General features: G+C 41.6%; 1 protein-coding gene across 9 annotated transcripts in view; it reads left to right on the forward strand.

Moving 5' to 3' along the window:
• Positions 1–14561, forward strand: part of lrrfip2 (leucine rich repeat (in FLII) interacting protein 2) — a 76243-nt gene that overhangs the window by 18726 nt on the left and 42956 nt on the right. For 2 of the 9 annotated variants that reach the window (XM_078397915.1, XM_078397906.1), the window contains exons 4-6: positions 12067–12132; positions 12325–12399; positions 13858–13905. The exons of 6 other annotated variants lie outside the window; for them this stretch is intronic. In XM_078397915.1, coding sequence (XP_078254041.1) covers positions 12067–12132; positions 12325–12399; positions 13858–13905 — 189 coding nt within the window. The remainder of the gene's footprint in view (positions 1–12066; positions 12133–12324; positions 12400–13857; positions 13906–14561) is intronic. One more of the 9 variants, XM_078397907.1, reaches the window with a different exon arrangement.

Raw genomic sequence — 14561 nt, forward strand, 5'->3', positions numbered from 1 at the left:
GTGAGGGGGGGAAAGATTTAATAGGAATCTGAGGGGTAACTTTTTCGTGCAAAGGGTGGTAGGTGTCTGGAACAAACTGCCGGAGGAGGTAGTTGAGGCAGGTAATATCACAACGTTTAAGAAACATTTAGACAGGTACATGGATAGGAGAAGTTTAGAGGGATATGGGCCAAATGTAGGTAGGTGGGACTACTGTTGATGGGACATGTTGGCCGGTGTGGGCACATTGGGCCGAAGGCCCTGTTTCCCCGCTGTAGGACTCTTATGACTCCAGGCCACATTTGGACTCTTGTGTACAGTTCTGGTCGCTGAGTTACAAAAAGTGTGTGGGGACTTTGGAGAGGAGTTGGTATTGTTTTATTATTGTCTTGTGCCTTCCTTTTATTATTATTGATAGTGAAAAACTGTTTTCTGTGCTATTCAGTTGGATCTTAATTTACATAATTACAGCGCTGCCAACCACAAGGACATCAGGTAGTGCAAAGAGAAAAATAACCATTGTGCATAAAATAGTTACAGCGGTATTTTGGCTCAGCTGGCAGCACCGGAGAGCCGGATTCAATCCTGACCTTGGGTGCTGTCCGTGTAGAGTTTGCACGTTCTCCCTGTGACCACGTGGATTTCCTCCGGGTGTTCCAGTTTCCTCCCACATCGCAAAGGCATGTGTGTTTGTACATTAATTTTAATCTGTAAAAATTGCCCCCTGGTATGGAATGGATGTGAAAGTTGAACAAGATCGAACTAGCCTGAACGGGTGATCTACAGTTGGCTTGAATTCTGCAGGCTGTAGGGCCTGTTTCCACACTAAACTAAAAAAACTAAGCTGCAGGCAAAGTGCAGATGAAAAGGTCCATATTGTAATAGGTTTGGACGACATCCACTGGTTATGAGAGGTTTTTTCACTACTCTAACAACAATGAGGAATAAGCTGTTCTTGAATCTCCACTGATCATAATGGGGACCTATTCTCTCCCACTCCCTTTTTTTGTTAAATGTACATACAGAATGCTTTGGAATTTGTCTTTACCTTATCTGTAAACAACCGTTTATATTTAAGCAATTGAGGGTTTTGGCAATAGTTGAGCATTTCCCTTATTTTGGGAGCCGCCTTTCCCAAACTGCGAACACTGATGTTGTGATTCAGTGCAGACCTTGTGAACCATTTGCTCCCTGGGGAAACCAACTTCATCTGATCTCTCTGATTGTGATTATAAAGAATAGAATGAAGACCCAGGCATATAGGTTATGTAGGTTATGTAGGTTTGTAGGTTAATTGGCTGGGTAAATGTAAAAATTGTCCCTAGTGGGTGTAGGATAGTGTTAATGTGCGGGGATCGCTGGGCGGCACGGACTTGGTGGGCCGAAAAGGCCTGTTTCCGGCTGTATATATATGATATGATATGATATGATAACTCTGTTTATTCAAGAGATTCAAGATTCAAGATAGCTTTATTTGTCATCCAATATTGGACGAAATTCAGTCACCCACAGTCCAACAATAAAAGCATTAAATAAGCATTAAAATTACACAACCCCAAAAAAACCCCAAAACACAGTCCAACAATAAAAGCATTAAATAGGCATTCAAATTACACAACCCCAAAACCCCCAAAAACACAGTCCAACAATAAAAGCATTAAATAGGCATTCAAATTACCCAACCCCAAAAACACACAAAAAAGAAACATCCATCACAGTGAGTCTCCTCCAGTCCTCTCCTCACTGTGATGGAAGGCCACAATGTCTTTCCCTTCTCCTGCTGTCCTCGCCCGCAGTCAGGTTGTTGTGGTTGCAGGCCGCACCGGACGGTCCACAGCGGGCCAAGCCCAAGGCGCGTCACAGCCGCTCCCGCAGCCTCCGAAGGCGGCCGGCTCCGCCGATGATAAGTCCGATCCGGGGCGGGCGAACACGCTGCTGCTGCCGCTGTTGCTGCACGTCGGGGCGGTCGTGGCTCCCGACATTGAAGCCCCCGCCCAGCAGAGAAATATCCCGCGGCATATCTTAGGCCGCGCCGGACGGTGAAATGTCCTCGACCCAAGCCCCGCGATCCGGGGCGGGCGAACCCGCTGCCGGAGCTCCCGATGTCGGCATCCACGCGGCCCGAGCCTAAGGCGAGTCGCAGTGCTCCCGCAGCCTCCGAAGACGGCCGGCTCCGGTGATGGTAAGTCCGATCCGCGGGCTCTGCGAACCAGAGCCCTGGAGGCCGACAGCTCCAGGAGTTGGGCCGATCGTAGGCCGCAGCAGGAACGGAGACACCACCCAGAAAACAAAGGTCGGGTCTCCGTTCGGAAGGGACACATATTTACAATGTTACAGTTCCCCCCCCCCCCCCCACATACACACATAGTACACAAACACAAAAACACCACATCACAACTACAATTAAGACAAAAAAAACAACAAAAACACAAAGACAAATGGACCGCAAGTGAGCCGCAGCTGCTATGGCAGCGCCGCCATTAAGGTAGTGACCCCCATGTTAAATTTGGGAGCTTACTGGTATCGTGATGAGTGTGGAAAGTGTCCAACAGTGGTGGCCTGGAAGGTGGTTTGCTGCGCCAACATCTGTGTTATCACAAGAGCTGTTGTCACTACACTGAAGCATGCTCCCATTCATATGACTCCTACGTTAGGCTCCTATTTATTGAGAATAGCTCTGCCTTTAACACCATAATCGCATCCAAACTCATCTCCAAACTCCTGGACCTAGAAATCACTTCCAACTCTGCCACTGGATCTTCGACTTTCTGACCCATAGACCTCAGTGAGGATAATTAACAATACCTCCTCCACAATAATTCTAAACACCGGTGCCCCACAAGGATGTGTTCTCAATCCCGAGTGTACTTCCAATACACTCACGATTGTACGGCCAAATTCTGCTCTAATTCCATCTACATGTGTGCAGACTATACCACTGCCATGGGCTGAATCACGAACAAAGACAAGACTGTGTTCAGGAAGGAGATAGAGAATGTAGTGACATGGTGTCAGGACAATAACCCCTCCCTCATTGTCAGTAAGGTGAAGGAACCTTTTATTGAGTTTAGGAAGCATGATGGAGTACATGGAAGTGCAAAGAATAGAGGTTTATGGGTCATGTACAGGCAGATTAGATCAGTTTAACTTGGCATTATGATTGGCACAAACATTGTTGGCCGATAGGCCTGTTCCTGAGCTGTACTGTTCTTTGTTCTATGTGCATGCCTCAATCAGCATCAATGGTATGGAACTGGTTGAGAGATTCAAGTTCTTTGGCGTTAATATTACCAATGATCTATCATGGACAAACCACATTGATTTAACAGCCAAGTAGGCACACCAATGCCTCTACTTCCTCAGGAGACTGAAGAAATCTGGCCATTTTCCAATGACACTTAAAACTTGTGCAGATGCACCATAGAAAGCATACTTTTGGGTTACATCATAGCTTGGTTTGGGAACAGCTCTGCTCAAGACTGCAAAAGATTGTAGAATGTTGTAGATGTAGCCCAGTCTGTCAAAACTTCCCACCATTGACTCCATCTACACTTCATGCTGCCTTGGAAAAGCAGCCAACATAATCAAAGACTTGTCCCACCCTGGTCATTCCTTCTTTTCCCTGCTCCCATCTGGTAGAAAGTACAGAATCTTGAAAGCACCATCTCCAGCCTTGGGAAGAGCTTCTTTCCCTCTATTATCAGGTCCTTCCATAAGCTAGGGCACTTCGATTCACCTCGTCCCATTGTGGATATTGGACTTTGTCTACAGAACTGATGTGCCACAATGCTGAGAACTATATTCTGCACTCTGCACCCTTTGCTCTTGCTATTATATTTTAGTTTGCGCTGATTGTATCTATGTATGGTATATCTGATCTGTTTGAATAACATGCAAAATAAAGCTTTTCACTATATCTCGGTACACCTTAATAAACCTAGTTCCAGGAAAATACAGAAAAATGTGTTGTAGGAATATATTGGGAAATCATACATAGACTTGACTAGCAAAAAAGAGCAGGTTATCAACTGACCAAATAGCACCACAATATCTAAGGAAGCCTGATTTGGAGAAAAACACATCTCTGGTAAGATAATGTAGATAGGAAAGAGATAGAAATACTGGCAAGTAGGCTGTACTCCCACGTGATAATTTTTATGTTGTAAGATTGTATCACCGAATCGTTCCAGGATTCATCACTGTGAAAATTATTCTGGAATCAAGATAACACTGATCATTGTTTAAAGCTTTCCTAGCATTTACAAAGCACAAGCTAGATGATGGATTAGTCTTTGTTTATCTGAATTGATGTCTCCACATTAGTATTTTAGAAGCTCAACGATATCTCTTTCAAAATAGCTTGTTCAAACTGTGTCCTGTCATGCATTCCCTCTGTCACTAATGCACTAAAAGTCCGGTGTACATTATGTTCAATGTGTATTACAACCCACCAAGACTTATTTGACAGATTTTCTGAATTCTGGGTCCTCTTATCTCTTAAAATAAGAGTAACAAGCAACGGTTCCACTTTGACATAATTTCAAGGTTCAAATCATGCTCATTTGGAAATTTGAGGTCATTCCTGAACCCAGTAACTATATCATTGAACTGCCACACATTCCTGATCTAACTGTAGCCTTCGATGCATTAGAGGGCACTATTTTTCTCTAATAGGCCACCTGCGTTTTCCAGTTACATAGAGCTTCACTCAATTGGTTTCATTATTAACTACTGCATTACAGCCAGAGAATCATCAGTAAGTTTATTTCATGGGATAGGAACAATCTTATCAAGACCAGTACTTGTCCATTTTGAATTGAGTGATTTTTATGGGATACTAGACCAAGTGGACACGTTGGGTCCAAACCTCTCCTGTATTGGTGCAGCATCCCCTCCTCCCCTTCACCCCTCCCTCCCTCCACCCCCCTCCTCCCGCTCCACCCCTCCCCTCCCCCTCGGCCCAACCGTGGAGCCGTTTCCGGGCGGGGAGTGCCCCCGTGGCCGTATGCCAGCAAGGGGTGAGGGGGAAAAAGCAGTTCGTTAGCCCCGTTTTTCCTGCGGAGCCGAAGCATGTCCTGCAGCTCGGCTGCAATCTGCGGCGGGGAACGCTGGCGACAGCATGAACCCGTTGCCTGGCGGGGAGTGTCTCATGGGGCCGTGGGTGGGTGAGAGTGGACAGGGAGAAGGCACTGACCTCGGCCGCATTTCTCCTGCTGCGAGCGGCGGGCAACGGCCATCTTGTTGGACCCTCTGCCACAGCCTCTGCGGCGCGCTGCTGTATGGGAGGAAGGTCAGGCACGGGGCACACTGGGACGGGCACCAGTCCTCCCGCTGGTCCGACGGGGGGGGACGGATTTATTAAAGTTTATAAGGTAAATAGTTTTTAAAAAGTAACGAAAGTGGGGAATGATGAGTAGGGTGGGCCTAAAATCGTGTACCGTTTTGGCTGTGTAGAGGGCATGGTGCAGAGAGGGAGGCAGAGAGGGAGGCAGAGAGGGAGGCAGAGAGCCTTTGTCAACATTGAGTTGGGCCCAAAGGCCTGCAAAAAATGCCTTTTTATAAAATGTAGCAATGCATTCTATGTCCTGTCAGTAATAAATAATCAAAACTTCAGATTTTCACTGCAGCTAATGCTGCTCATGTGTAACCTATTAAAAGTTTTTTATTTTTGGAACAAAATATTCAAATGGTAATGTATTCCTAAAATCTGTTTGTGTTCTAATCTTATTCTTTTCAAAGCACTCCTCCCTTGATGTGGGTCTGTCTTACAGAAGCAGCTCAAGGCAAAAAGATCTTGGGGTTCGTAAAGGAAAAATCTGTGTTGCTTGTTGAGCATTTTCAAGCAGTCTTTAATATTAAGGAAAAGATATTACCAAATGGGTGTATGGGAGCACTTCACTGATTAGCTTGTATTCTTGGAGTGAAATTTTCTGCAGGTCTTCCAAAATTAATGCACGAATACTTGGAATGCCCAGCCTTCATTTGTAACAATGTGTGTTATTATTATTTAGTAATCCTCAATTTGTGCAGATAACTTGTTTTTTTAGTTTACTCGGAGTCAATCACTTCATTGCAGTAAATCTCAGAATGCTAACAGCATGGAAGGAATTCATTTCCCCAGTCAATCTACAGAGGCACAGTGCAAGAACATCCAGCTAGCATCACCACACTTCTACTCACACTTCTCACCCACTTTTTAGACGAAGAATGTCTTCAGACTGCTGAAGAAGGGTCTCGACCCAAAATATTACCCATTCCTTCTATCCAGCGATGCTACCTGTTTTGCTGAGTTACTTCAGCATTTTGTGTCTATCTTCGGTGTAAACCAGCATCTGCAGTTCCTTCCAACATTTTATAGATATATGTGTGGGTATGTGTGTGTATATATATATATATATATATATAGTGCATTCAGAAAGTATTCAGACCCCTTCGCTTTTTCCACATTTTGTTATGTTACAGCCTTATTTTAAAATGGATTAAATTCATTTTTTTACCATCAATCTACACACAATACCCCATAATAAAAAAGCAAAAACTGGTGTTTAGAAATTTTTGCAAAGTAATTAAGAAGAAATAACATTTACATAAGTGTTCAAACCCTTTACTCAGTACTTTGTTGAGGCACCTTTGGCAGTCTTCTTGGGTATGATGCTACAAGCTTGGCACACTTGTATTTGGGTAATTTCTCCCATTCTTCTCTGCAGATCCTCTCAAGCTCTGTCAGGTTGGATGGGGAGCGTCGTTGCACAGCTATTTTCAGGTCCCCCCATAGGGTTCAAGTCCGGGCTCTGGCTGGGTCACTCAAGGGCATTCACAGACTTGTCACAAAGCCACTCCTGCGTTATATTGGCTGTGTGCTTTGGGTCGTTGTCCTGTTGGAAGGTGAACCTTCGCCCCAGTTCGAGGTCCAGAACGCTCTGGAGCAGGTTTTCATCCAGTATCTCTCTGTACTTTGCTCTGCTCATCTTTCCCTCGATCCTGACTAGTCTCCCAGTTCTTGCCGCTGAAAAACATCCCCACAGCATGATGCTGCCACCACAATGCTTCACCATAGGTATGGTATTGGCCAGGTGATGAGCGGTGCCTGGTTTCCTCCAGACGTGACGCTTGGCATTCAGGCCAAAGAGTTCAATCTTGGTTTCATCAGACCAGAGAATCTTGTTTCTCATGGTCTGAGAGTCCTTTAGGTCCCTTTTGGCAAACTCCAAGCAGGCTGTCATGTGCCTTTTACTTTCCGCCTGGCCACTCTACCATAAAGGCCTGATTGGTGGAGTGCTGCAGATATAGTTGTCCTTATGGAAGGTTCTCCCATCATCACATAACTCTGGAGCTCTGTCAGAGTGACCATCGAGTTCTTAGTCACCTCCCTGACCAAGGCCCTTCTCCCCGATTGCTCAGTTTGGTGGGTGGCCAGCTCTATGAAGAGTCCTTGTGGTTCCAAAGTTCTTCCATTTAAGAATGACGGAGGCCACTGTGTTCTTCGGGACCTGCAATGCTGCAGAAATTGTGTTATACCCTTCCCCGGATCTGTGTCTCAACACAATATTGTCTCTGAGGTCTACGGACAATTCCTTCGTCTTCATGGCTTGGTTTTTGCTCTGACATGCACAGTCAACTGTGGGACCTTATATGGACAGGTGTGTGCCTTTCCAAATCATGTCCAATCAATTTAATTTCCCACTGGTGGGCTCCAATCAAGTTGTACATCTCAAGGATAATCAATGGAAACAGGATGAATCTTGGCTCCATTTTGAGTGTCATAGCAAAGGGTCTGAATACTTATGTAAATGTGATATTTCAGTTATTTCTTTTTAATTACTTTGCAAAAATTTCTAAACACCTGTTTTCGCTTCTTCATTCTGGGGTATTGTGTGTAGATTGATGATTAAAAAAAAATGTCATCCATTTTAAAATAAGGCTGTAACATAATAAAATGTGGAAAAAGTGAAGGGGTCTGAGTACTTTCTAAATGCACTGTATATATATGCTTATATTTAAATGTAGAGGGTTTTGCGAGTACATTTGCTGACAACACCAAAATTGGAGGAGTTGTAGACAGTGAGGAAATCTGTCAGATGATAAAGTAGGTTATCTGCAGAAATGGGCGAAGAAATGGTAGATGAAGTTTAATCCGAGCAAGTGTGAGGCGGCAACATAAGAAGATAGGGTGGATAAGAAGCCATATGGTATTCTTGTCTTCATTGCTCGGGGCATTGAATAAAAAAGTCAGCCATGCAACTTTGGTTAGGCTGTAAATTTGGAGTATTGCGAGCAGTTCTGGTCACTCCGTCATGTGGAGGCTTTGGAGAGTGTGCAGAGGAAGGTTAACAGAATGCTGCCTGGATTAGCGGGTTTCAGCTGCAAGGAGAGGTTGGATAGACTGATTATTTTCTCTGGAACGTAGGATGTTGAAGGGAGACTTCATAGAAGTATATAAAATTATGAGAAGCAGAATTCTCCGGGATGGAAATGTCAAACACCAGAGGGCATAGCTGTAAGGTGAGAGGGGGGAAGTATAATGGAGATGTGCAGGGCAAGTTCTTTTTTCACAGGCGGTGGGTGCCTGGAATGGATTGCTAGCAAAGGTGATGGAGGCAGATACAATAGTGGCATTTAAGAGGGTTTTGGATAGGCACATGGGGTCAGAACGTTGCTTTAGACTTGATGAGAAGAAATTGAGCATAAAGGGATCGCATCCTTGCAAGAGACAGGGTGTGAGGAGGTGTAGTCAAGGTAGCTGTGAGAGCCTAAAGAAGGGTCCTGACCTGGCCATTTCCTCTCTGAATGATGCCTTTGTTTTTTGATTCATTTGAAGTTGAATTCGGCATTTGGCCATAATAGGACGGAGTCAGCACGGTTTTGTGAAGGGGAGACCTTGCCTGATGAATTGGTTGGAATTTGTAGAGGAAGTAAATAGCAGGATGTACAAAGGAGAGTCAGTGGATGATGTTTACCTGAAAGCCCATGGTGTCAGAAGGAAGATACTAGCATGGATAGAAGGTTATCTGAATGGTTGAAGGCAAAGAATGGGAATAAAGGGGACTTTTTCTTGTTGGCTGCCAGTGACTAATGATGCTCTACAGGGGTCGGTAACGGGCCACTACTCTTTACCTGCACGGATTTGGATGATGGAATTGATGGCTTTGTGGCCATATTTGTGGATGATACGAAGATAGGGGAGGGGCAGGTGGTGTAGAGAAAGTAGAGACTCTGCAAATTAACTTGGACAGGTTGGGAGAGTGGGCAAAGAAGTGGCTGAATTAATACAACGTAGCAAAGTGTGTGGTCATGCACTTTGTTGCAGGAATAAAGGTGTAGACAATTTTCTAAATAGGAAGAGGATTCAGAAATCGGAGATGCACAGGGAGTGCTGGTGCAGGATTCCCAAAATGTTAATTTGCAAATTGAATCAGAAGTAAGAAAGGCAAATGCTATGTTAGCATTTATTTGGAGAGGAATAGAAAATAAAAACATGGATGTAATCCTGAGGCTTTATAAGGTGCTGGTCAGACTGCACGGAGTATTGTGAGCCCTTTGGGCCCCGTATCTGAGGAAGGATGTGCTGGCGTTGAAGAGGGTCCAGAGGACATTTAAGTGAATGATCCCGAGGATGGTTGGGGTAATGAATCATGAGCACTGGGACTGTATTCACCAGAGTTTGGAAGGATGAGGGGGGACCTCATGGAAACTTACCAAATATTAAAGACCTTGAGAGAGTGGATGTGGAGAGGATGTTCCCACTAGTGGGAGAATCTAGGACAAGAGAGAATAACCTCAGAATAAAAGGATGTACCTTTAGAAAGAAGATGAGGAGGAATTTCTTTATTCAAAAGGTGGTGAACCTGTGGAATTCATTGCCACAGACGACTGTGGAAGTCTGGTCTTTGGGTATTTTTTATAGGGGAATGACAAATTCTTGATTAGTGTGTCAAAGGTTTTGGGGAGAAGGCAGGAGAATGGGGTTGAGAGGGAAAGATAGATCAGCCATGATTGAATGGTTGAGTAGACTTGATGGGCTGAATGGCCTAATTCTGCTGCTATAACTTCTGAAATAATATCTGATCATTAGTAATTTATTGCTGGACCAATACTGAAACAAAGAGATTAAATATGTCCAGATTTTGTTTGCACAATTTTCCAAATGGGACAGTTTAAAAAAAAATGAGCAGTATTTGTCAACAAAATACCTCATCTTTGTTAAGTAATGCATCTCGGCATAGGTTTATTGGGGCCCATATGGGTACAGATAGTGAATTTCAAGCTAGAGACACCTCTTTGCATTAAATGGACAAATGGTTTCACTCCTTTTGGTATCACTTATTTCCATTAACAACAGTTCCAGACAATTTTTCATTTATTTACAACTGTCCTGAAATGCCACTCCATTTCTCTCAACAAAATTCTCAAATCCTCTTCTCTTTCGTGCATCTTACTAATGAATTATAAATGCACATCTGTGTTTGTGTTTTCATGCTTTAACCTGTGGATTTTTTTTGTTGGTTATTTATTATTCGTGCATCTCATTTTTCTTTCTGTGGATTTGTAGTCATTATCTCGTGACAAAGACAAGTCTGCTCTACTCAAGAAAACCTCACGATCTGTATGTAAACTGTTGGATTATTTTAAAAACCTGATCTATACAAAATCTTACTTATTTTAGCGTAAAGAAAATAGAGAACCCTTAATTGTCTTTGGGGGGAATTGGCCTGCAAACTAAAACATTTTATATACAATTTCAAAATATTTTGGTGTCTAGGGATATGTAAATGTGGTGTGTGTGTACACCAGGAAACTGCAGTTTTAATTACATATTTCCTATATACTTTAGTATATTTCTTATATCAGCAACAAGTATCATATTCCATGCTATTTCAATCGAGCTAGAACTTACAATTTTACACCATAAGCATGAGGCAGCAGCAAAATGCTGAAGAAGAAAAAAATCGGATTAAATTTCCATTAATAAAAATGCGCTTTATTACATGGTGATGTTTGTACAATGTAGATGATGTGCTTGCAAATCTATATGTGAGTCATGTGATCTGATCCAGTCCATGAACTCGTAAAAGGAGATCAAGGATATGAGACAAGTCCTCAGGCAATATCTCAGACCAAAGGGTTTGAGCTGTTAATCGAATTCAAAAGAACAATCAAATGAGTTTTATTCAGTTACTTAGTATACAGATGGCCCAGCAAATTCACTTCCAATTTAAATAATTAGGACCTTTTCACAAAAAACTTACACGGACATGGAGGGATATGGATCATGTGCAGGCAGATGAGATTAGTTTATGATTGCAACATGTTCAGCACCATTGGATTTTGGGCCAAAAGGCCTGTTCTTGTGCTGTGCTTTTCTATGTTCTCTGACAAAATATTTGCTTCCTTCGGCTTTTTTCCAATCTTATGCCCAGCTGCAGAGTAATACCTCAGGTGAGGCAATAAAAACAAACAGGGCATATTAGATGGACAAAATATTTCCTCTTGGATCTCCTTCAGAGATGGGGGAAGAGAAATGATGAAATCTCTGCAACAGACTAGAATTAGTCTGGCTCCTTTTTGAAGATATGAGTAGTTTTGGTGCACACTATATGACTTGAATGTAACACATGTATCAATGTGTAAACTGATAGCAAATAAAATCACTTGCAGGAATTTGACTGAAAGTACTATTGTTTGAAAGGACCAAATAGTTGGTTGTTACTAAAATAAAAAAATTGCATTTTATGTAATCTACAGTAAATATCAATGAACCTTTAGGAAGATACAACCTCTTATGTTGATGTTGAAGTTAAATCAGGAAAAGCTACCTCTCCAATCCAGCTTTTTGTGTCTATCCTCGGTTTAAACCAGCATCTGCAGTTCCTTCTTACACATACCATCTTAAATCTACTTGATAAACCAATGATTGTAGATCAAAATTTTAATGTTATGTGTTAATTTTGAGGTAGGAATTTAATCCTCTAATTTTTATAAATGCCAAAACTTGGCTACTTTGAGAACAATGTTGAGTTAAATATGGTGAACTTTGAGTAATTTCAATTAAAAAAATTAATTTTGCTTACATTTATTTTTCATTGCCAGAGTTCAGCTTACGGCAATGCTCAGGCAGCCAGGAAGAAGCTTTCAACTTCCAGTAATGATATCTTGGTTAGTTAATTAATCAGTTTACTGTAAACCTACCATAACTTTTTTTTCGTGATTTTTTTTTCCATCTTTGAACTGCAAATATTGTTCTCCATTTTTGTGGAGTGGCTATGATTTAGTGACTGTTATATTTGTTCATTTGAAAATATGTAAGCTTGATTTACTTTTTTTTTCTCTATGATTTGTTTTTCACAGAGTGGCATATACCACGACAAAAGGAAGTACAGCACCTTGTCTAGCTCTAAATCTTTCTCTTCCTCCTATACTCGGGTCTGTCTTTTTCTTTTTGCTATTTACTGCTCTAAAATATCACATGCCAAGTCTGACTCTTGGAGATTTAGCTGCTAATACAATAGCTCTTTTCAATTTGGAGATTCATATTTTCTATAAATTAGACAAAATATTTATGTTTCATTTTTTATTCTAGCTTTGAGTCCTGTAAGTAAATGGAGAGCATGAAAATTTATGAATAAACATTAGGCATGTTGAAGTTTTATTCATTCGTATATACCTTCAAAATAACGTTTGAAAAGGGCTAGATGTATTTCTATAAAATAGATGCACATTTGCCTCTTAATTTGAAAAACATAAGGCAGCAACACTAATTGCTTTGCCTCTGCACTGCCCAATAACTACATAATATTTGAAATATTTCTGGTTTCTTTACAAAACAATTAAGACTCCATTTGAATTTGCTACAAATGAGCACATAACTATTTCTGATAAACTGATGCACCAGGAATTGGAAACTGTAACACTGTTAGTTTCCAATTATTGTCCAAGGACTTAGTTTTCCGCCAATAGTCATAATATGTACGTTCATTTACCCTCTAAAACTACCAAAGATGTCCAAGATCCCATTTCATGGTCCCCATTGCACAATCTTATGTCAGAATTCATCATCAGCTTCCACAATTTTATCTAAATTTTCTACAGGCTTTTTATGGTGTATATTTTATGTGGCACCCTCAATTTCAGGTATCATTCCTGTGATAGATATAAATGATTAGCCACTTGGGATGATTCATTGCTAAATGGATCTTTATGTAGTTGTTAGGAAAACACTTAGTTATCGCATACCCACTCTCTTATGCACTCTCTTAAACATAGAACACACAACAGCGCCGTATAGGAACAGGTGCTTTGGCTCACCATGTTTATGCCAACTAAAATGCCAATTTATTGAAACCCATCTGTCTGGTATGGTCTGTATCCTTCAATTCCCTGTCTGTTCAGGTATCTTTCTAAATATATTTAAAACGTCATTGCAGTTGTATCTGCTTCCAATTCTGCTGTTCCAGGCACCCTTCCTCTCATTGTGACAAAACAAAGCTTGCCCTTTTAAAGTTTCCCTTTCCCACCTTAAACACATGCACCCTAGTACTTCACATTTACACCCTGGGAAAAGGACTCCTACTATCTATCCTATGTAGAGTCCTAAATTCATACAACGTGGAAACAGGCCCTTTCTCCCAATTTGCCATCGCTGACCAACATGCTCAGCTACACTAGTCCCACCTACTTGCATTGGCCCTTTTCCTTCAAAGCCCATCCACGTAACTGTCCAAATGTCCATCTATCTCTCTCGTATACCTCTTCTACTAAATATATACATATTCCTGTTGTAAAATGTTGCTTTTCAAATGATGTACTAGGATTAATATTTTATTGGATAATTAAGAATATGTTCATTCATTTTGATTCACCCTCCTTTAATTTCCAATTTAGCCTTCCTCTTTCTACAGTGCGCCAATAATAACAACCAAGAGTTACAGGGTTAGTATGATTCATTGATCATATCATTGCAGTGAGAATAATATTTCACTTGTATGAACACATATTTCCTTGTTTAGGCATCTTATGACACTGGACTAACTCGAAGTCAGAGTTTGGTTGGTATACATTTTCTGCATGTGTTGCAGATGAAATGTAGAGGAATGTTGATTGCTCATAACAAGTCACTGTTTCTGACGCAGAATTTTTTTGTAAACAATAATGCAGTACTCATCCTAAGGCGGTGTTAGTAAAAAAACAGGTTTTTGTGATAACCAGCATGAGTTTGTGGCACGAATACATTTTTGAAAGCTGTGCTTGTTGACGTACATGAAATGTTGTGTTATGATTCTTCAGAACCCCAACGTTTATTAACAAAGCAGCTTTTAGATGACATATTGTAGATTTATCGTAATGTGTATAGATAGTTCTTTTATAACATAGAACAGCACAGCATAGGAACAGGCCCTATAATATCCATGCCGAACATGATGCTAAATTAAACTAATCTCCTCTGCTTGCATGTAATCCATATCCATCCATTACCTACATATCCATGTGCCTAGCTTAAACCCTCTTAAATGCGACTCTCCTGTGTGCCACCACCACTACCACACCTGCAACATGACTTCCTGAGTCTTATACTAAATGCTCTGACC

Source organism: Rhinoraja longicauda, chromosome 4, assembly GCF_053455715.1.
Source record: "Rhinoraja longicauda isolate Sanriku21f chromosome 4, sRhiLon1.1, whole genome shotgun sequence".
Lineage (NCBI taxonomy): Eukaryota > Metazoa > Chordata > Chondrichthyes > Rajiformes > Arhynchobatidae > Rhinoraja > Rhinoraja longicauda.